This window comes from Passer montanus, unplaced genomic scaffold, assembly GCF_014805655.1.
Source record: "Passer montanus isolate IOZ18808 unplaced genomic scaffold, ASM1480565v1 scaffold44, whole genome shotgun sequence".
Taxonomy (NCBI): domain Eukaryota; kingdom Metazoa; phylum Chordata; class Aves; order Passeriformes; family Passeridae; genus Passer; species Passer montanus.
Genome location: NW_024369262.1, coordinates 4,070,067 through 4,093,580, shown reverse-complemented (window position 1 = coordinate 4,093,580; position 23,514 = coordinate 4,070,067). Strand labels below are relative to the sequence as shown.

Sequence of the window (23,514 nt, the reverse complement as noted above, 5' to 3'; positions counted from 1 at the left end):
AAGCTCCTCGGCTTGCAGCTGTACCCCGCTAAACCCAGGCCTGCTGCACCTCCTTGGCACACAGGGCTGGCACCTTGTCCTGCAAAATTTAATCCCATTTTCCCACATCAACACGGCCCTCCGAAGCTGGGAGTGCCTTTTGGCCTCAGATTGTGCAGAACCACAACTCCCCCCAACACCAAGCTTGGCCTCTGTGGTCACTTGGCTTCACTAACACGTCCTGGGCTGTGGCTCAGCAGGAACATTTCACAAGCTGTAGCACAAATTTTGGCAGTGAACACCCCGCTGTGGAGAAGAATGACATGAGCAACTGCTAAAACTTGTGTGCAGGAGGCAACAGGAGAAGAGAAACCAGCTGGGCTTGACAGTGCCCTTCCATGTGGTGCAAGGAGAAAAGCTGGGTTTGCATTGAATAAAACATGGGTGGAAGCAGGAATGTTCCTCACAGGACCGCTGCCTGATGGAAATGCTCCCCGTTATCCTGTCAGCATCCTTGCAGGCAGGATGGAGCTCTGTGCAGGCCCAAGGGAATTTGGATAAGGATTAATGGTGCTGCAATCAGAGTAAAAGCCTGAGCTGTCGGCATGGAGCATTACACTGTGCCTGGGGAAACGGTGCTGCTCTGCACCCACCCAGGCTGCAGCCTCCCAGCACCAGCAGGGAGCTGGATGGATTCTCCAGAGCTTGTAAAATTCTCACCCTTCAGCCCAGAGGGTTTTCGTGTCACAACAGTGCTGCTTGTACTTGGCAGCACACGCTGGGAGCAAATATCCCAGCTCCCAGTGATCCCAGCAGTCAGTGGGGATAAACCTTTGCAGCATCCTGGAGAGAGTCCCTTTTGGTCCTTGTCGGGGACATCTTTTGGCCAGCTGGGGACAGGGAACAAGGCTGAGGGCTTTTTTAGCATTGCAGAGTCTCAGCTGGGTGAGACACGAGGGTTTCAGGGAAGTGTGGGATCTCGAGTGAGACAGAGGAATACCCCGTGCTCCCCACGCCTGGGAGCTGGCAGTGTTTGCTATTTTAATTCAATCACTAGGAAACAATAAAGGGAGCTATTTATGGGAAAGCAATGGAACTCCAGAGGAACTTGGAGGTGAGCAGTGCTGGGGGGTGGCTCTAATCTGTAGTTACAGCAGCAAGAGGTGTTCTATTGAGAAGCTGAGCTCAAGATTCCCCCCTACCCTCACTCCTTGTAGCTCTCAGTCCCCTCTTGGAGTCAATTAACAGCAATCAGCCAGGCTGCCCTGCCCTGGGGAGCAGCCCTTTGTGCTTCCAAAAGCACCCAGCAGAGCCTGGGGAAGGAGGACTTTGCTTTGGAAGATAAACTGTGCAGTATTTGGTTTCAAGAGTCCACCAAATAATGCAGCTGATCAATAAATGCCCTTTTAGCTGACACACCACACTCACAGAACTTCCAGGTTTTCAGCCACAATCCTCAGTCTCTGCTCAAATCCCAAGTGTGTCTCAAATCCCAAGTGCTTTCTGGAAGTCACATAACCCAGCCAGATCCCAAACCCAAACAGCACTCGACCATAAAAGAAGATGAACAACAGGGAGAGGGTTTTGAGGAACCTACAGGGATCAATGCAGCTCGGTTCATTTATGGCATCACTTGTTTTGAAAGCTGGGGCTGATCTCACATTCCCAAGAAGGAGATACTGTGTCACACACAGCCCTGGTCTGTGGGCTGCATTGTGGACAAGAGTTCAGGCCGTGGAAAATGTGAAAGGGACACAAAGAAACAATGGGAATGATTGGCACAAGGACTGCAACAAGACTCAGCAGCCCCACTGGCACTCGGAGGGGGAGCCTGCCGTGCACAAAAGCCTATTGAAAAGGTGTTTGTCCCAAGGAGCAGTGCCAAGGCTTCCTTCAGCTGGGCTCCAGCTGACCTGGGGACCTCAGGAGAGGGGTCACCCTGATGGACTCCACTCCTCTGCAAAAAGGAGGAGCTGTGGGGGCACTCTGGGCAAAGCCACAGCCCCATGGCTCAGGTCAGATGGGCAAGTTCAGGAAGAAAAGAGATTTGCTTAAAGACTTAAAAGGCATCCTGGACTGTGAAAAAAGATAGTGGCAAGCAGAGCTCAGAGAGGACAAAAAAGTCAAAAGATCAAAATTTAAATTAAAAAGTCCCCCAGAATAGGAGAGGAAGGAGGAATCAAAAAGGAGGTGGGTCACAAGTCAGGTCACAAGCCAGCTTATCTGAATTTCAAAGCCTCAACAAGCTTTGGAAGCAGCAGGATCCAGCTTTCCCTGCTCCAGATGAAAAACAACTTTCCCTTTTTGGGTGTAGCTGGGCACAGCACTGGGACATGGGTGAATCACAAGTTGTTGCCTCTGAACCCTGAGGTGATGTGATAATAACTGGATGTAGCTGTACAAGATAACATCAAGAACTATGCAAAACAGTCAGTCCCAGGAACAGCTCCCTCCTCAAAATGCTCCTTGGAATAACTTGTAGCACCTTAGTTGCAAGTTGAATTAACAGGATTTCCTCCTCTGTGTCAGAGGAAGGGTTGAGAGTTCAACTTCTTGCTTATGAAAAGCAGCAAATGTCAGAATCAAAAAGTGTTTCAGATTCCTCAGCTGACATTTTGTAAAATGGACAGAGTGGAGCAAGTGCAGAACACTCAAGGAGATGCTGGAGAGTTGAGCTAGAAAAGCTCAGCAAAACTCTCCTTTCAAGTTCTATCTTTCAAAGGCTGGAGAAAAAGAAGTATTTATGAAAACAAGCACCTGCTGTTCAGCACGCAGAGCCAAAGACAGAGGACAGCTTCAGGATCTTTAGGGAATGAGTTTATGCAGAAAGACAGGCCATCAACATTGGCCTCCTCCTCCTGAAAACAGCCAGCAAGAATAGCCCTTTTCTTCTCCTCCTGTTTGTGCAGCTGTAGCCTTGCTGGCAAGAGGGGAAGGAGAATGAGCTTGAATCCTGAAAGGGAAGAAAGAAAACCAACAAAACGCAGTGAGTTCCTGAGAAAAGCAGCCTATCTCCTAGACTTGTGCATTAAGGCTGTTCCTTTGTTCCTAGATTGGGGCTCAGACATCATTAGCATTCCCAGCTCACTCCTTCCTCATCCTCTTTATGTGCCACTCACAAGTGGAAGGGTTTTTAATAATAAATTGGGGAAAATTTTTTAATAATAAATTGGGAAACTATTTGTGCAACTCAAAAATACAATATCCACACAGCAGCTACCACAGCATATCTCAGCTGGGCAGAGGGTACAGGCTGTGAGGTGAACAAAGCCCATTTTTTGTCAACTTTGGATAGAAATTGTAACTTCCTGCCAGCTTTTTGTCAATTAGCTCTGTATGTGCTGTTCTGGCAGCCCCAACAGCTCCCCTTTGCTAGAGGCAACAAATAAGCACCTTGTTGAAAGATCATACAGCTGTTACCCAGGATCCTACTTAGCATTTCTGTCTTCCAATCCAAGTTTAAAAAAAAAATTGAGAAAAAAAAAAAGAAAAAGAAGCAGGGTAAATTGTCTTGCTAAAGCCAGGGAAAAACAAACTCAGGGACACTTTGTGCCAGAGCTATCCAGAGACCATGAACTCAAGGATGCTGCCCCATCCTGCCCTGATGAGGGGAACATTCAGCAACTTCTCCACCCAGGCAAATACAGAATTTTTCCTAAATTTAACACCTCTGATCACAGAGACACAGAAACTCAGTTGTACCATAGAAACACTTCTAGTGTCAGTATTTATTTTTACCTTAATATACATTTATACAGGCCATAATAAAAAGGCTATTACGCAACAGTTCAGTGAGTTATTACCTAGTTCCAAGAATAATGCATGCAATTACAAAGGAGAGGTAGAAACACCGTATTAAAGACCTAAAAATACAAACATTATATAAACAAACACTTTCAAATTAACTGTTGGAATTTCATACAGATAAATAAGGTAAAAAGTACATTACTCTGTCAAAGTAAAGGAAACACATGGTTATCCCAACACTGAAACAATATTTTGATGTGTAAGCCCTGTACAACTTTGTCAAATAGTTCAGACCACTGTGTTTAAGAGGATTAAAATGATTTTGTCCTGGAGAATGGTTTATTCAAGTATTCAAGCAGTTGAGTAACAAAAAAGTCCCAAAAACAAAGTATAGGAACCATTTCCAGAGAAGCTGATCTGCCCAAATACTTTGCAAATTGCTGTCCTGATGATCTCATGGGATGCTTGAAATGACAATGCCTATAAGGCTAAATGAAGCTTCCCACCTCTCCCCCAAAATGCACACAAAATAATCCTGATTTTTCACACACTCTATATGTAGAGATTCTACATCATTTTATCAGCATCTCAAACCACAACATTATTTTCTGGTTTGTTTTTTTTTAAATCTTTTTTTTTTTGCATGGTTCCTTGCAGAACCTTTCAGTTTACAGTATTTATTGTAATACTGCCCAAGAAACAAACTACAGAGAACTGTCATTACACCCCTAAAGACTGCAGGCATTAATGCACATATTGCATGCACAACAAAAGATGCAACCAAATCTATAGAAAAAGCAAACAACCAGCAACTCAACATTGCTATTACTGAGAAAGTCCAGAGCAGTAGTTACTCAAGTATTAGACAAATAGGTATAAAATGGAAAGGTTCACATGAATACAAGTTTTTACACAGTTTGTTTGAAAGTCTTCTAGAAGCTACATTTGAAATTCTGAAAAGAATTTTATGTACACTGAAATGAAATTCAGCCAAGTCCATTGTGCCTTCTTTCTCTAAATTTTTTTTTAACATAGTTCTTCAAAAATGAATATACAGTTGCTTTAGTAAATTAGTGCAAAACAAAATATTTTGGAAGAAGATCATCAAATAGTATCCACATCAGCTGAAAACCCCCTGGGGATTTTGCACAGATGGAGAGAATTTCTTCCTTCCCCACTTCTCCCCTGGGGTCAGAGCGTGTTTGCCATCCCTTCATATGACAACCTGAGCCATGTGTACAACAGGTGAGCTCCAGACAAGGCAGCTGAGCCCCAAAAAGCTTCAAGCAGCACTTGCACATGGTTAGGGTTTCCCAAATTCACTCAGCCACATTTTACTGAACAGCTTAAAAACTCTTGAGGGAATCTTCTGAGGGAAATGTCTTTTTTGTACCTGATGCAGAAGGATCCGCTCTCTAAAAACCTCACGAGGGAAAAACAACAAACCCTGATCATTCGAGTTCAAAGCACACATACAAGGATCAGTTTGAAATGTGAAGAGAGATTCTTTTAAATTCTGTTGCTAGGAAGGAAAAGGAGCTGCTGGATTGGTAAGGCAAGTGTACTTTTGGAATTTCTCCTCTTTGAATATGCTGCTGTTTCTTTGGTAGTCACCACAGAAATGTAAGAATCATCTTCCACATGGGGCAGAACAAGGACAACAATGAAGCTGTAGTGAAAAAAGTGCAGTATCACTGATGTGGTCCCTTATGTTCACACCATCTGGTCCTCAGGATATTCCTACTGCTCATACACAGCCACTGTGCTGTAGCAGAGTGCAGAAAGCCTTCGCTCGATGCTGGATTTATCTGCAGAGAGAGGCACAGGACAGGTGATGACCAGACTTACTTTACAATTAATTCATCCCATGTAATTTCCATTATTCAGCTGAACTTACACTTGTGTACATTTTCTATATCTGCAGGGTCTTGCAGTATTTTAGTCAGTCCCTCCAGCAGCAGGGCTGCCTTGTGGTATCGATATGTGATGTCTTCAGTCTGCTGGAACATCTCATCCAGAGCTGCTGACTGCACCTGCAATCAGCCACGACAGTCAGGTTCACAGACTCCATTAGGCAAGTAGCAAAATGAAAAATTCTGAATTAATCACCTAAAGGGGTCATTATGAAACTCTTTTTCAGCTTTGATTTAGCTGATGTGTGTTGTAACTAAGACAACAAAATGAAGGTGGAACTAGATCTGATCTTTAAGGTTTCTTCTAAATCATTCTGTGATTCTGAGAGGACACAGCATCTGTACTGTGAGAATATTCTGCACAAAAAAATCCATAAAAGCATTTTTTGATATGAATAAATATGCTCATTCTTACACCTGCATTCTCTTGTAAAGAATCAAATTAATTGTGCATAGAACCACCATTATCAGGGTTAAGCACAACATTTGCCAGAATCTTTTGTGTGACACAAGAATCCCCTCTCATCACTAAAGCAGTTAACTTTCCTTTGTGGTGACTGAAAATGTACATTTTATTTTCTGGTTATGTTGAAGAGATCTGTGAGAGAAGGCAGCAATTTGTACAGCTCAGGGCAGAGGAGGGACTCACCATTTCCACAGCACAGTTGTAGATGAGTTTCTCTGCAGTTACACTGTTGATTTCATCAATGAACCTTTGCTTGTCCGAAAAGAAACGATTCAACTTTTCTGTCAGTTTTTTGCACATTCCAATACAGAATTTGTATCTCTCGTTGAGGCTTTTCACAACTGGGAGAAAGGTAAGAAAAAATTAAAAAAAAACCACAACAAAACCCAAACAACTCAGCCTAAGTTCAGCTTTGCAAAGTAAACTTGTTTAAACTTGTAGTTTTAATGTTTATTTACTCCACTACTTCTATGACTTGAGTATCTATCAAATAATTTCCATTTCAAGTTAATGAATACCCATTTCCTAACTGTTTCTGGCTGTTTACTAGGAGAGTTGTGCAATTGTACATATCTACACTTCTCCTGCAGAGAAGAAAAACAAAACAAAAGTTGCAACCTCAGCTTTCTGAGTGATGTATCAGCAAAGAAAATTCACAAGCAAAGCAAATGAGATGATGTTGCATCTACCTTGCTTAACAGCAGTGGATGGGTTCAGTTTGCCAGATTTGACCTGTGCTTTGGCAAGATGCAGAGAAGATGCCAGTAACTGGGCAGCTTTCATATACAACACCAGCTGCTCCACTTGTCTAGGGAGAAGAGGGGGGAAAAAAAAGTAGTTTATGCATCAAAATACCTTTTTTGAACAAATTCAAGTCAGGGGCAGACATCACTTTTAATCACAACACCCCACAGGACCCAGCAACAGCAGAAAAGGAAGACAGATGTTTAAAATGCAGCTCCACCCCTCCCCTCCCTTCCCTTCACAAACATTCTGTCATGGGGTGAGGGGACATCTGCTCATTTAGGAGCTGCAGCAGCAAAGACAAACTGCTTTAAATGCAGACATTTGAAAAAGGAGCACTTCTTTGTGGGGACTCTCTGCCCGAGGTCAGTGTCTCACCACAAGTGACAGGGTGTACTTTTCATTTCCTATCCCCCTGGAATTCTCAGTTGTGAAAAGCAAACACTTGACAAGGGTTTTCTGTTGGGTTTTTATGACTTCAGGAAGAAGGCAGGAAGTAGAACTGCCCTTTCCCACCACTTCAAACTTCTCATATTTCTCCCTTGCTTTTGATTTTATATTAGGGCTGATTGACTGTTTTTTCCAGTGAACCCAAATTTGGACACTTCTCCCCTCCCAACCTCCACCTCAGGGCTTCAGTCAACAGGAAGGGATGAGGGCTCAGGTCTGCCAGGAGCTGGTGCACAAATTTCCATGCTCAGAAATGCACTGCTGCACCTCAAGCCTGAACTCAACACTTTCCTCAGAAAAGTGGCAGGCCAGAAAAAAGAAAAATCTTTTGTCTTTGCTCTGTTTTCAGTTGTTAAAAAAACAATTCCTATAAAGATTCTCTACAGGAAAAGAATCACTCCCAGCAAAAAGGGCAGAGTTTCAATACATTGTGATGTGTTGGATCCTGACTAATTCTCTCTCTGAGTGCATACTCACCCCCATTCTTTGCTGAGCTGGCTGATCTGATCCACAACGATGCTCTCCTGGATCTGGTACAGTGACACAGCAGAAGTGCACAGGTCTGGGTTTCCTCCCCTCACTGCTGTCAGATCCAGAACACACTCTGTGAATGTCAGCATCATGTTTAGGTGACGCAGCGTGTCTGTGTGCTCTCTCTGTCAGAGGGAAAGATGACAGCAATTTAAGCACTCTAAGCCATCAGCCACATTTAAAACTCTTGTTAATCACTTAAAGATTTCTTGCTATGTCAGTTCTGTGCAGGAGTCACACTGCGGTAGAGGCAGCACAAGGGATGACAGAACCAACTGGGCCCCCACAGATCTGAACTTGTTCTCTTCTTTGTTAATGAATTCAAGATATTGTAGCATGTACTTAAAAGTTTTTCAACAAAGCCAAAGGAATTGGTACATGGAGTTCTGTGTTGAAACCTGAGGAACTAAAGGAATCACAAGTGGGACAAATTACTTATTTTATTATCAGCAACACAAAAGTATGCTTGGCACTTGTGTGAGGAGCCAGGAGGAACAGTTGGCTTTTATTATGTAATAGACTTAATACCTACAAAAGAACTGATCTGCCTCACTAATTTACACTTGGTTCTGGAATTAAATTGTGTTAAAAGGTGGCTGTTACCAAAGTTTACACTAAAATCTTCAATTGGAGTGAACAACTCAGTGCTGCTCTGTCAGTAAAACACACAGTACACATGCAAAGTTCCTCCTCAAAAAGAAGCCTTCAAAACTAATCAAACACATCTTAGCAATGTTTATAATATTTTCATTAATAATACAGGCTCTAAATACATTTAAAATTCTATTCTTCCTGTGGGAAGAATACAGTGTACTGGTAAGCATTCATGCTATAAGAGATATTCAATAGGGACCCAAACACCTTCCAGCAAGATGTGAATGAGAAACCAGAACAGCATCTGTCTTGACAAATGTACACTCCAAGAATAGCATTCTGGTGAAAGACCACCCCAATTTGTGTTTTTAAAGTGTCACTCCCCCACACATCTTAAAAAAAATATAGGACAGTCTTCCCACAAGTAGGATTGGACTCATTCCCTGACTGTGAGGAAGCAAGGAAATGCCCAGAGGAGTTTTGTTCCTGTCAGCACCCACATCCACTGCCATTAACAGAGGCCTCTCTGGGAGGCTCTGGTGGACAAAAGCAGTCTGTTCCTCTGGTCACCTATTCAAACATATGAAATGCCAGCAACAACTACCAAAGAGAAACTGGCAACTACTGATTCAGCAATATTTTCAAGATCCTAAACAAAAAACCCAGCAAGTGAGACAGCACAGAGGAAACTACAAAGCACACAGAGCAATCCTGCTTTTACCACATCTGCACCAGCAACATCATACATTAAAAAACACAAAATGATTGTTTCTATACCTCCATTAAAGTTTCCTCAGGCAATTCAGGAGCTTCAAAAGTGATAAAGCCCTCTAGGCTGGGAGGGGAAGTGCCATAAGGGATGTACTTCAGGCTCGGAGCCGCCTCGGCCCCCGGAGGAGAGGAGCCCATGTAAATACCAGGAGGAGAGCCCATATAAACACGGCCACTGGTGGAGCACAGAGACCCTCCAGAGCTGTTGGATCCCACTACAAGACAGATAACACACACATGCAGTCTGATTCAGCACTGGGGCTGTGGGAGACACACGAGGAGCCAGCACAGAGACCCCGTGGCAGGCTCTGCTCACTGCTCCTTGCGTGGCTCTGCAGGGAGTGCAGAGGATGAGCTGCAACAACAGTGACAATTCCTAACAGAACTGGGACTGCAGAGCTTGTGCTGTGCTTCACACTGCCCACCTGAAGCCCTTAACCTTGAGGTCTTTGATGTTTGGCAGCACAGCTGACTCTGGCCAAACTCCAGGCAGATCCCACCCCATTGTTTCTGGGACAATGCATGGCAGCAGCCAAAATCAGAATTCTGACTTTCTCCTCTCCACCTTTGCCATGGAGATCACACTCCCAGTGAGGGAGTAAAGCTGTGTACACAGGAGTTACTCACTGCTGGATTGTAAATCCATGCCTCTGACCCTCTTTAGGGGGAAAAAAGCAGAAACCATCTGATATTAATCTCTACTTTCTCTACTGCACTTTTACTGCAGGCCCTGTGCAAGGCAGCCATCAGGCCCCAGTAGTGGACAAGCCCAAGTGCTGCCTTTGAGAAATGCCCACACAACTGCCAGGAAATCCTTACCTGAGGTGGTTCTGGTTCTGAGGACCATGTGGGTGCAGGTGGGAGGGGTGGCACTGCTTGGAGGGGACCCCACAGTGAACATGACAGCCCGAGAACTTGCCCCACTTGCCATGGAGGGAGTTGCCATTGCAATTCCATAGGCTCCTGCTGGAGCTGGGAGAGAACATTTCAGCAAGTTAGTCCTTATTCCATATAATCACACCAAGAAGGAATTATATGCAGCAAATTGGAGCACTGCAACACAATGTGCTTTGATGTAAATCCAAGCTCTGGACTAGTTAGAGGTTCTCACAGGAAATAAAAGAAGCTGAGTGGACAGTCTTGGTGAGACACAAGCAGTCAAGGTGCAGCTTAATGTATATTCTTATTTTCAGTGTCTCAGATTTCTACTCCCACCCAGAAAAGAGCAACAGAGACTCCCTGAGAGCCTGAAGATGTCAGTTTTGCAGCAAAAGATACAGCAGAAAAATTCTAAAGGCAGATTGTGACAGGTCTGGAGGTTAAAGACCAGCCCTGTCTGCAGAGCTCCTTCCACCTGCTCAGAAGGGAGAACTTCTGATGGCAAGGGACAAGCTCAGGGAGGAAGAGGAAAAAAAACCCAACCAAACACCCAGAGTTACATAGATTGGCTTTCATGTGAAACCAAGGTGGAAAATGAAAAGCCACAAATGCTAAATTAAAAATAAAACCAAACCAGAAAATCCCAAACCCCTCCAGCCAGCACAGGCAGATATTTCTGTGTTTAGCACAGAAATAAGTATTTTCCTGTCTCAGTTATTTTTAAAGCTATGCTAAAGAAATGGAACAGATCCCCTTAAACATTTAAAAAAACCTTCTGTGCTGAGGCTAAAAATTGTCAGAACCAATTCTCCAAGCTGGAAGCAGAACTGTGATCCAGCTGGCATTCCATAAAAACCCAGGCACAGGGAACAGCTTGGATGTATCACTCTGATCCTCACCTGTATCCATTGGCCTCTCTGTGTTGAGACTGTCTGTACTGCCTTGGTACAACTGGCCCCCAAGGGTGGTCTTTACCTGTTGGTCTGACAGCTTCCCAGTACTAACAGACCTGCACAGGAAAACACAAGAATTCCCCCCCAAAAAAGGTTATTCAGGGATATCATCCAATTTGCAACTAAGGATTACTAAGAATCTTGGTATTTACTACAGAGAATTTTTCAACAAAAATAGAAAAAAGTATTGACATCTTGCTTGTTATCATGGGTCTTCTAAAATAAACCATAAAAATAAACCTTTTTCTCTTGAAAAATTTATATTGCAAATTTTGTCATGGAGATTTCCAAGCAAAAACTCCACAGGCTTTACAGAGGCAATGAAATTCCAGATTCAGCTAATGAAAACAAAAGGGAACTAGACAGCAACACAAAGTGCTCCAGGAAGTCCTTGCTATATTTATAGCCAGTACAAAATGTTTCTGTTGCACACACCAAACCTCAGCATCCCCTCACAGCTTTTTCACCCTCTGAGAGTTGCTGTGTGCAGTTCTGCTGCCCAGCTGCCTCCCCCAGGGATGCAAAGTTTCTCCTAAAGCAAATGGAAGAGCTCTAAGTTACCATTTAAACAGAGAGCTTTGGGGAAATATCTCCTATAAACACCTCACCTAGTCAAAGATGCCCCTTCCTCTTTCAAAATTAGGCCTGAAATTTGATGAAATGCTCTGTTCCTGGCAGTGCCTACCTGCCAAAGGTGGTTTTGCTGTGCTCTGCTGCCTGTTTGTCAGCTGCCTGGCTGGAGTGGAAGTGTGTGAAGTCCCTTGGGTCAGTGATATCTTTAGGCTGCAGCGGCGTTTCAGCCAAGCCCTGGCGATTTGCCAGGGCCAGCAAGTTGGAGGATGCTTGAGTTTTAGGTATTTTGAAAGGAGCTGTTGCCTTTAAGAATAAAAAAATCAAAGTTAGAACCCCAAAATATTCTTGGTTTCAGGCTCTGTGTTACTGAGAATTGCAAATTTAACAAACCTTAGTGGGAGAGCCAATGATTGTTGGCAGCGGGGTTTTGAAGAGCCAGTCTGAGCTCCTGGGAGAGGATCCCATGTGCTTGGTGGGGGATGTTCCCAGGCTTCCTGGCCTGCTTGGCTGTGGAGAGTGACTGTATCCATACCCAGCATAGGATGGGCAAACTGGGTCTGAATGCTGCTTTCTGAGCTTCTGCTTGTTCTGGTAGATATCTGTGAGAGTAGGAGCACTCTGCAACCTCGCTCCCATCAGAAGTGACTGTGGGGACTGAGATGGTGGTATAGGAGAACCTGTGGAGATGACAAATAAGATAAAATTGTACTTGGACTGCTTGCAAAATATATTGATAAAGCTCAAAATTCCAGAGAACAACATGAAACTGCAAATATTGAGATGTGTTTGATCATTAGCTCACTAGACAGCAAGGACAATGGATTTAACCCATGGATTGTTTGAATTATTGCTACACCACACTGATAAGACCTCCAAGCTGCCAAATAGGCACCATTTCAGGCTGACAGCTGTCCTGGCAGCTGCAGTACAGCTGGCAACCTGCACCAGGACAAATAAAGTGGCTGGATTCAGCAGGAATGGCACAACCAGCACTGAAATCCCAAGATGAATAGAGGTTCTCAAGGCCTGCAATGATCTTCTTGCAAACAAGAGGACATTGCATGTTAATGACTTGTGCTGTGTGTAATGGCTTCATTTACAGACAAAGGCAGCTCATGTTCCTGCAAGAAAACTAGGAACTAAAAAGAACCAAATTGTTCAGATGGAACACTTTGGGGACATGACTTTGAGCAGTTGTTTACTTTTTAGTCTGTCAGACTGAATCTTCTTTCAAAAGCTGACAGAGGAAGTCCACACTTAGGTACGAGTGCAGCTTCTCCTAAAGCAAATGGGAGAGCTCTAAGTTATCATTTAAACAGAGGACTTTGGGGAAATAACTCTTATAAACACCTCACCTACTTAAAAATGACCATCCTCTTTCAAAATTAGGCCTGAAATTTGATGAAATGTTCTGTTCCTGGTGTATGTTTTTATGTCTCATGATAAGGAACTGTGCAAAGTTACAAACAGTACACCAGACTTCAGCATTATGGCCACAGCTTCCCAGAGAAGAAGCCTGCCTGTAACCTCCAAGAACTGACACCAAAGTGAGTTTCACTCATGTTTTAAGAAAAAAAAAAGAAAGATAGAAAAACTGAACCATACAACTAGAGAAGGTTTTTTAAAAGCTGGCCATGAGACTCTTCTGAGAGAGACTTCATTTCATGAATGTCTGCTCAAAAAAACCACCCCAAACTTCTTGCAGCATGCTCAGCAAAGTGTCCAGCTGTTACAACACATCTTTCAGCCTTCTTGAGCCCATGTTTTTGCTAGTTGGATTTTGAATATGAGCTACTTCACCTTGATTTCATTCCATTCCATTAGGCAGCATATTTCAGAACAGTCTGTCTGCCTGCAGCTCTAGCAGAGGGATCAAGTCTATTTCTCATTAATTTTCCAGCCAAGGATTTGCTTGCCTGAAATCCCTCTGCTTGTCTCACAGCACTGGGAAGTCTTCACCTGTTGTTTTAGAATCAGTCTGAAATCCCACTGGTTACTGTTCCAGTGTTGTTGCCACCCCAGGGAAGGCTTCTGAATTAAAAGTGTGTCCTCTGCTGCCACTGGCAGCAAGAACAGCTCAATTAGTTCAGAAGCTACATTACGAAAGACATCTTCAGCCCTTAGAAAAATCTCAGTTCAGATGACCTCACCTCACCCAAAGCAAAAAACTGCTTCCCATACCCACTGAAATGCTGAGAAACAGACTTGCTGCAATTTGTGGTATTGTACAAACAGAAATACCACTGCAGTCATGTCAAATTAAGAAGTGAAACTAAGGAGGAAAAGAATGCAGAAAACATATGAAGAAATGAAACATTAAAACCCCTGCCAGGCATAAAAACAGTGCTGTGGTGTGTTACAAGTTAGTTTGATACTAGCAAAAGGCACTAAACCAACAGCCTGACAAAACTCGATCCAAAGTAAAGTTGCAACAAGAAAAGCAAACACAGTTCTTTGTATTCTCTTTGCACACACCCCTTTTCACTTTTTAAGAGACCATTTCATATCTAAGGAGTCTCTCATTCCTTTTGTTGAGCCAGCCAATGGCATAGCAATTATCAAGGCAATTTTTGAAACACATCACAGAACTTATTTCACATGGATGGAACCATTCCCAGACATGGCTACTCCAAGTAGTGAAGGCTCTACCATGCCCAGATGGTTTTGGACAAGTGTTTAAATAGGAGAAAACTCACAATGCAGTTTCTATATCACATCATTGAAAGTCAAAATAAAAAGTATAACTAGTATTTTTGATAGAGAAGAAAATGCACCCAAAATGTGCACAGAGCTTAGAAGAACAAGTTGCTGAATTGCATATTCCTATACCAAATCCTTCTGGCATTACAGTGCAATTCCATCTTTAACAGTCTCAGAACATCTTCAAGTCCTATTTCTTCCTGATCTTCTTATTTTTTTTTTCCCTGCTGGCATGCCATAATGATTTATGACTTGCAAAGCTTGCTGACTGCTTAGCAACAGGAACATCAGATCCCAGCTGATCTCCCAAGGGAATGACGAAAATGTGTTGCACGCTGTGCACTGGCAGCTCTGCCTCCCTTTTCTGAGAACTGGCATGACAGAGCTGGTCTATCAAAACCAGATTCTCAAAAGCATGTTACTACCATTCATTATAAACCAGCCCTGGTTAAAGACAGGCTTCATCAGAGTTGTTGTTCCATCTTGAGAACAAGAAATTTCAGTTGTTGTCTTACTGTGTAGGGAATTAGTTATGGGCAAAGGTGTCACCCAGGCCACAAATGGGCTGTTTCCACAAAAATTCAGTGTCTCCTATTAACCCATTCTAATGTGTGTTGGCTCTCCCACCCCTTCATAAAATGCTCCAGAAGCTCTATCAAAATAATGCTGATTGCACTGTCCAAAGTCACTCACCTGAGAAGTTTCTACTCCTTGATTCATGTCCTTGGAGCTGTCCACAACAACAGTGCCCAAGCTGCTCAGGTATGGTTCCAACTATGCAAACAAAACCAAAACATGGATTTACACTTTCTACTTCACTTACAAAGATAAAACAAGTGAAAACCTAGTTAGTTTACTTCTGTGAGCCATTTAACAGAAATTATTTCTGCACGCGTGACCTGGCTGGGCAGGCTGTGGTTTAACATTAATTTCAAGCAAGAATCAGCGTTCTGAATGACTGCTCCAGATGAAGCTTGACTAATTGCTGAGCATTTCTGTGCTTACCTAGTGGTGAAGGAGAGTATGGTCGGGAAGATCCTGTGGACAGCCTGCGCCCCACGGCCTGGGCAGGGTCAGCTGGCACTGGGGAGCACGAGCCCATCTTCATGAACCCCATGGGGCTGGTGTTGGAGCGCCTCACAACGCCGGCTCTGCAAGGGAAGGGGATGGTCACACACACTGAGCTCACTGCCTGCTCCAGACAAGCTTCAGATCCCCCCTGAGGAGTCTGATCAGCCAGAGGAAATACTGCTGTTTCAAGAGAAAGCTAAGAACTTAAGATTTCCATACTGACAGTAATCAAGATTTAATTCCCTTTATTATCACACAATGCTGTGGCAGTCATATTTTCTGGAAAAATCCCTTTGCCCAGGATTCTTCTCCTGGGAAGCTGAAAAGCCTCAGAGAAAAAAGGAAAACATTATTATCTCATTTGCTTCTCCTGTGTTTTGCTGCTTTGGAATGTGGTTGGAGATTGTTTCATTGGTTTCATGTGAATTGTTTTGACTTATTGGCCAATTATGGTCAAGCTGTGTTGGGGCCCTGGAAAGAGTCACGAGTTTTATTATCTTTTAGCCCTCTGTAAGTATCCTTTCTGTATAGTTTAGTATTCTTCAATATAATATAGTATCATAAAATAATAAATTAGCCTTCTAAGAACATGGAGTCAGATTCATCATTCCTTCCTTTGTCTGGGAACCCCACAAATACAAGAGAATGCCATAATAGTCTGTTAACTGGAGAGCATTAAAACAGACTTCTCTTAGTGCACTCCAATCTTCAAATAACTTTATCATCAATTTTTTTTTTAAATTTCACAACCAAGTATTGCTGTAAATGCCCATTTTTTTAAACATCAAGATTCTGACAAATTTTCATATTGTGTCTGGAACCCAGATCAAATAACTGAAAACAGATTTAAGGGAGTAATTTCCCTGAATGTAGTAACTATAATCAAATCAGGGATCCTGGAAAAAATGAGCAAGAAACCCTGGGTTTTGTTTTTGTAAAGATCTCCAGAGTTCCAAGTAGTCTATTTATGAGTCTTTGACCTTCACCAGCCTGATCCTCTAGACCACAAGGCAGAGAATAAGCCTGGCTCACTAGAGCCTTGTAATGAGACAAGCTGGTTAACTGGCATGCCAAAAATTGTTTCTTTGATATTCTACAGAACAAAGCATTCGTCTCATCACTACATGTGTGAAAACAAAACAGAACTTATTACTGACATTTCAGTTCATGATGTAATGCCATGCACTACACAAAGAGCAGCAAAAAAGCAAGACTTCATCTTTTTACCTTCTTGGGCTGCATTTTGAGTGAAAGAACAAGCTCATTTTGTTTTCATGAAATATTTCAAGTGCCCATCCAACAATCTTGAGATTGTGAAGGGCTTTTATTTGTTATCATTGAAACGTCTCTTCAGCGTGGAAAAAAAACGACATTAGCAAGAAAGCAGGGACATCTACCAGGGTACAAACACCAAGCAGAAGCAAGAGAAAGGAGTTAAAAAGGCCAGGCTCACCGGGGTGATCCGTGGGGGTTTGACACGGGGCTGGCAGTGGAGGAGAGGTTCTGTTCGATGCGCTGGTAGTTGCGGAGCTGGGTGGGAACCGGGATCGGCGCCGTCTCGCTGCGGGGGGACACGGACGGCTGACAGTGCCTGAAGTTGGAAGGTGTGAAGACAGGAGATGGAAACAGGAGATGAATACAGGTAGGAAGGTCTCACTCTGTCAGAATTGTGCTGTAGGAATTTGGAGAGAATCTAGGAAAGGCAAATGAATTTCTTCTGCGCTGCCTGGGTGCGCTGCGATCTCGGCCTGTCCTAACCCGGCTCCAACGCTGCACAGAGGAGGATCAGGAGCTGCTCAGGACTCCCTGCCTTCCCTGCACTGGCTGGGATCACACAGAGCTGGGAGTCAGCCCTTGGTCACACATCAGTGAGATCTCCAGATCACTCTGACTCCCTGCCAAGCCGCTCGCTGTGTTTACCACACTTGAAAATAGTGTTCTAGGAAAACCCAGGGACAGGAAGTTCAGAGAAGGGCTGGAATGTGGACAAAAGCCACCGAAGCACAGGCAGAGATATCCCCAGAGACATCATGAACTTGCAGGAGGAAAACATGTTATGTAATGTAAGAACCAACCCCTGAGAGGGGGAGCCAAACCACACACCTGAACATTAATCCACAGATTGCAAGTGCAGATTGCCCAAGTTCAGCTGGAGTGCCAGTGACCTGCCTCAGGGTGGCTCCTGACAAGGGACTCAAACCACTGCATGTAATCAGTAACCAATACTTTTAAAGGAAAACAGAATTCAACTGAAAGAATTTCAAACAAATGGGCTGTGTGGAAGATAACCATTTTACTATCTGGTCCTTTATTGACCATGTCTTTAAAGAAAGATTACAAATTCTTAGAAGAAATGTGAAAAAAAATTATCTAGAAGACAAGACTCACTGCCTGGCTCCAGCTGAACAGAAATCTGGGATTTTTTACTGTAATTGTCCTATTCTCTTTGCTACCACTTAGAATGAAATATTACTTGCTAATAGGCACAGAACTTCCTTAGCAAAAGAAAGTTGGTCCTGCTGTTGCCACCCAGTTTCTGGATCCCACAGAGTAATTTGGAAGTTGGCTGTGGACACACAGTCAGCAGAAAGCCTGAAAACTTGCAGGCAGGGAGAAATCCCAAGTGGAAACCACAGGAAGGCTGTGGGCAGCCTGCCATGACTACACAGCACACTCAGGGAGCCTCTCCCCAGGAGAGGGAAGCAGATGTTATTTAAACTGTGGCAGTGACACTCAGGAGACCATGAAGGCACTTCAACTTTTAAAGAACTCGGCACAGAAAATGCTTTTTCCTGCTCTCACACAGCTCTGCAGGAAAGCCCAGGCAAGCTCTTGAGCTGTGAGCTGACAGGAGGCAGCAGTGCTGTGTGAGAGGGGTGCAGGGGCTCCCCAGTTCAAGCCCAAAGCTGAGCTCTGGCCAGGCATCCTCCAGTCTGATGTGGTTTGTTACCAGCCAGAGAAAATGCAATACAGATGTGTGCAGAGCTGCATGCAAATCTTGTTTCTCTGAGATCCAGAGGATAAAACTGATAATAAACCACAGGAGAGTGAACCACCTTGACCTCATCTGCCCATTCTGGCTGGAGACTGTCTGTGAAGACACACAGCATAAAGCAGCATAACTATGGGCACAATTAATTCAGTTTTATCAGTTCATCAGAAAGATTCACTGTTTCACAGGGCATAACCTTTTGTAAAACACCAAAAAATGAAGAGAAACAACCTACAAACAATGAAAGAATATTTGTCAGGAAATAAAAAAACAAATCCCAAAGCCAAACCCAGCATCTTGCAGAATATCAGAAACACACAAACACACTCTGCTTTCTTCAGACCATGCCCCACACAGCCCCAAGTGCAGTTACTGAATTAACTCAGCCAGTAATTAAATCAAACTATTATAGTACAGAGTGTGAACAGAAGACACCTGTTTCTAACCACATGACCATTTAGCTCTCAGTAATGTACAGATAACACAACTGGCACATTTTCATAACATTTCTAACTCTAAAAACCCTGCCTGACCCAACTTAAAAAAGGAAAGAACAGTGTATTTATACTACATTGCAGATGGCCAGCTCAGAGCAAATGGGTCTCTACAGGCAAACCATGCCCATTATCTGCCCTAAAACATGAGGCTAAAAGCTGTATTGACAGCCCCTGTCAGCACATTTCCCCAACAGCACAAAGATCAGCACAAAGTAACAAACTTTTCTTGTGACAAGCATTTCTAAACAAATAATGCTGACTTGCAGCCCTCCAGCACTGGCACAAGCCAAAAATGCACCCAACATAATAGCTGTATTCCCCAGTTAGCCACTCATCCTCTTTCTGTTGTACTGAAAACATCATGAAATTCATCACTTGAACAAATTCTGCTTAGATATTCCATGAGTAGTTAAACACCATAATTAAGCTTGACATTTTCCAAAGTAACAGGAAAGATTTCAGGCCCCTCTGATGAAAATCAGTTCCATTTTAAACCAGCAGAAACTGAAGCCTACAGCCATGAGGAAGAAAGGGGACTAATTACCAGTCCTGCTGATGGAAAACCTGCAATACATGTTTAGTTCCTTCATGTGACTTTGGCATCTTGTGAGACACACCATGAAATTCACAATAATCACTTGCACAAAAGCCACACCCAGTGACCAGACAAACCAAGGCAGCCACGAGACACAAATTCACTGCAATCTGGGCTTGCAAAGTTCCTCCTCTCTCACAACCACTTTGCAAAATGTATCTGCATTCAACATCTTGACTCACTACACGAAGGCTGTGCTGTGCTTCCCAACACCAAAAAGACAAGTCAGTTATGTCCATAAATTTCTGCTTTTAAACAGCTCAAAATTTAGACAAAGAATGCTCTAAACTCCTTAAGGAAATCTTTTGGGGATGCACCAGAGAAGGCATGAAGGGTGGAGAGCCTGGAGAAAAGAGGTGTGGCTTCTATTTTAGTCCAGTTTCAAAATTAAAAAAAGAAATAAATGAAGCCAAACCCATAAAACAGCAGAGAATTTAAGGCCACATCACACACCTGTTAGCTGTACCAGAGGCAGCACTTCGAGAAGAGGCTGTGGATGGTTTCTGTACAGTTCCTGAGCTTCCAGAAATAGTTAATGGTGACTGCCTGTGGAAACAAAAACCACTGTCAAAAGACAGGTCCTCACACCAGAGGACTTGGCAGCAAAACTTCCTGAATTCAAGGTATTTAGATACTCAAATTCAATTCTTGTTTATCTTTCAGAAAGTCCACAGAGCTATAACAACCCAAAAGCCCAGAACCCCCTTCTGCAGCTACAGAATCAATTTTAGAAGAGGTTTCTTTTGGAAGAAGCTCAGCACACCTACCCTCCACACATCAAGAACTCACTGGAAGCCCGCCTGCCAGCTGCTCCCAAAGGCATATCATCTGCAGGAGGGAACACATGGAAAACCCACGTCAGCAAGCAGAATCAGAAAAAAACCTTCCATATTGCTGTTGTTGAGAAAAACATTTCTGTGAATGTATGAAAGTCTCCCACAAAAGGTTTTGTGTTGGAAAATATCTCAAATGTGACCACCCCCAACAAAAATGGAACTGGGGAAGGGAGTTCTTCACAAAGTTATTTTGCTGTTTGTTTGTGGGTTGTTGCCATATTAGTAAGAATTTTGAAATAAACTCCATTGTGTAGGAGTACAAGGTATCAGCACTGGGATGTTTACAACAATGGCAGAAACCCTTCAGGCAGTCATTTAGTCAAATATTTACCACAACTGGTGGCATCATCCAGAAATCAGCTGACTTTGTGCAATTCAGGTTGGGACCATGTCATAAATGTGCTACATCCAAGTTCTTCCTTTCTGTAAGCCCAGGCTGATGTTTTACCTTTCATGTTAGAAGTGTTTTATGTTTTTATCTACACCTGTTATTTAAAGCTCTAGAGCATGAGCTCTAAATGTTCAGTGAGTCTGGAGGAAACAAAGTGCCTGCTTCCACAAAGAACTCCAAGAGAATCCTTGGGTCTTTTATCAGCAGTTGTTTACAACTGAATCTCTTCTTCTACTGCCAAGCCCCACTATTTTCCATGACTTTAAACCACCCCTCTTGCATATTTGGCTGCTCAATTGAAGATAAAAATGTCCCAGATGGACGTGCAGTACCAAAGAGTTTCCTTCCAAAGAGGAATCAAACTACATAAATTAATTTCAATTTGAATTCTGACACATTTAGAGCAAAGAGAGCCAAAGAACAACAGGAGGTAGAAGTGTGTTATGAATGAAAATTGGATTGAGATGTAAAAATAAGAAAGGTTCTTACATGAATGGTCTGAAGAGATATTGTGTGGGACAAGAACAAAGTCATCTGTGTCACAAGAGGAGTTCTTGCTACTGGTACTGGCAGAGTCTTTAGAGACTTGAAGATAGTTGGGAGGACCCAGTGGAGGGGAAGACAAATTTTCTTCTTGAATGTGCTGCATGTCTGGCAGAGACTGGAGGGGGGTGGTGGGAAAAACAAAGTTACAAAAACCCACTGTAAATCCAGTGATTCACAAAGCAGAAATGCTTTTGAACTATGACATTTCAAATACTGGATAACCCTGCAGTGTCAGTTTAGACAGTTCTGTACTGATCAGGCTGTGAGTTTAAACAACTAGGATTTATTCAATCATTCCTGGTGATATAGATGTACCTGTTCCAAAGGTCACATAAAATTGAAGTCACTGGTTTGTAAAAAGGGGCCTTAAGCCAAAAGGGCCAATTCAAAATTTATCTGTAACAATCATTACATTGCAAACCATAGCAGAATATCTAAAAATGTGCTGCTCTAGCATTTGATATCATCAGATCTCATGATATTTGTATGGGTTTTTTTTTTTACCTTAACCAAAAAGAACAACAAAACCCCCACAGAACAAGAGAGCACCAAAGTGTTACTGGTATTTAAGGAAAAGACAGGGGTGTTCCTTGCTCTTTGCACCTAAACATGACAGTTTACAGCGTTCAAGTATTAAAAGATTTTAAAAATTCATGAATTCTTGGCTAAACATTACAGAAAACATTTTCTGGAGATTGTTGTGTAACACAGAACTTACTGGAGGAGAAGCAAAGCGACAAGGAGAGCTACCACAGGAACTGCCAGAGACTGAGCCTGGGTATGTGGGCACTGGTACAGGACAAGCTAGAAGAGAAAAATCCAGAGAGGGTGGGGGGGGGAAAGGACTGAGACTTCAAAAGGCTGAATTTCAAACAAATTTCCTCACTGCTTCTCATTCATAAGCCCTTGCACAGCTTTTAAGAACAGCACATCCTCAATCACACGAGGGTATTTAAGTTCAGTGCAAACGTCAAAAGAACAAGTAAATAAGTATCACATTTCAGTCTGGCATAATACAAGAAAGGATTCAACACTCGGGCTCATAATAGAGCACAACAACAGGCAGGCTGAGGAAAGTGTCTCATAAACACTTAGTGTGATATTTGGCAGATCTTTCTCCCTCCCAGCCTGTAACACTCATCATTCACACAAATAAGTGAAAAAAAAAATCCCAACTAACTACTTACATTTTTTCACTGTTGAAATGTGATCCAGGAAAGGGTGGTTGAAAAATGCTTCTGTAGAACAAGAAACAAGCACCATTGTGAGTAGATGTACAAATGACAGAATTTACAGACTGTACTGCAGATGGTGATAAATGGTTGCCTTCCCAGAATCAACACTGCAGAGCCAGAGGGTGAAGAGCTTATAAAAGATTAAAGCTTTCTATGGTATGTGCTGCTACAGAGTCTGGAAAGGAAACAAGAATCAATTTAATAACTTCAAACATCAGTCAGCAAGGCAAATCAGACTGAATCACTAGAAGAAATCTTGTGACTGCACTTAAAGCCATGTACACAAGAAACCTCCCTGTGCTGCTGAGGAAATTATGTTCTCTGTGGTAGTAATTCAGTTTTAGTCTGCTCTTCAAAACAGTGAGCATTTTTCACATCAGACACTGAAAGCATTTTCAGCTCTGCCTTTCCCAAGGATTGACATTTATTTTTGAAGCCATTAATGCTACACCTTAGGTGGCAAAAAAGATGATCACAGCAGAGCCATTCTCCTTTCCACTTCCCAACAGCAGAACATGACCTGTGCAGCCAGTTCATGGCAAAAAGCAGAATTAGACACCACTTCTTTAACAATTTCCCCAGTGAACTCACTGTTGTTACATTAGAAATACTTTGCTTTTGTTGTAAATGGATATGCTGAGGCACTTTTAATTGAGCATAACCAGTTGGCCACCAGGTTACATGGAAAGTTTTGTTCTGCAAGGAGCAGTGTTCAGCTGGTTCAGGGAATTTGAGGGTTAGTGGGAGCCAGCTGCTGAGCTGAGTGAACTTTAATGTCCTAACACTGGAGGAAAAACAATGCTGTGCCTCAGACATAAGCAAATAACAAGGAGGAAAAAAAAAGAGAAAGAATCTGAGGCCTGGAGTATGTCCCTTCCTTCAGCAACACTTTTCCCCATGACCCGATAAGGGAAGGAATCCAGCTGTAATGCCTGAACAATGTCATTATTCACTTGAACACAGGGATCAGGTGCTCTCCAGCTTTGGTACAACACCTGCTGTTCTACTTCATATTGCTGGAAGATCAACAACATTTCCAGTGCTATTTTTA

The 23,514-nt window shown here is 42.9% G+C and overlaps 1 protein-coding gene across 2 annotated transcripts in view; it reads right to left on the bottom strand.

Moving 5' to 3' along the window:
• Positions 1-3,675: 3,675 nt before the first annotated feature.
• The window catches only part of ULK2 (unc-51 like autophagy activating kinase 2), a 38,085-nt gene continuing 18,246 nt past the window's right edge, over positions 3,676-23,514 (bottom strand). Inside the window, exons 11-28 of one of the 2 annotated variants that reach the window (XM_039720617.1) lie at positions 22,416-22,466; positions 21,947-22,032; positions 21,172-21,343; positions 20,223-20,283; positions 19,909-20,001; positions 16,825-16,968; positions 15,306-15,451; positions 14,994-15,074; positions 11,991-12,277; positions 11,713-11,903; positions 10,974-11,083; positions 10,015-10,167; positions 9,202-9,410; positions 7,777-7,955; positions 6,795-6,913; positions 6,289-6,446; positions 5,624-5,759; positions 3,676-5,534 (exon numbers count right to left, since the gene is read on the bottom strand). In XM_039720617.1, coding sequence (XP_039576551.1) covers positions 5,467-5,534; positions 5,624-5,759; positions 6,289-6,446; positions 6,795-6,913; positions 7,777-7,955; positions 9,202-9,410; positions 10,015-10,167; positions 10,974-11,083; positions 11,713-11,903; positions 11,991-12,277; positions 14,994-15,074; positions 15,306-15,451; positions 16,825-16,968; positions 19,909-20,001; positions 20,223-20,283; positions 21,172-21,343; positions 21,947-22,032; positions 22,416-22,466 — 2,444 coding nt within the window. In that variant the 3' untranslated portion in view covers positions 3,676-5,466. The remainder of the gene's footprint in view (positions 5,535-5,623; positions 5,760-6,288; positions 6,447-6,794; positions 6,914-7,776; positions 7,956-9,201; positions 9,411-10,014; positions 10,168-10,973; positions 11,084-11,712; positions 11,904-11,990; positions 12,278-14,993; positions 15,075-15,305; positions 15,452-16,824; positions 16,969-19,908; positions 20,002-20,222; positions 20,284-21,171; positions 21,344-21,946; positions 22,033-22,415; positions 22,467-23,514) is intronic. The other variant, XM_039720618.1, reaches the window with a different exon arrangement.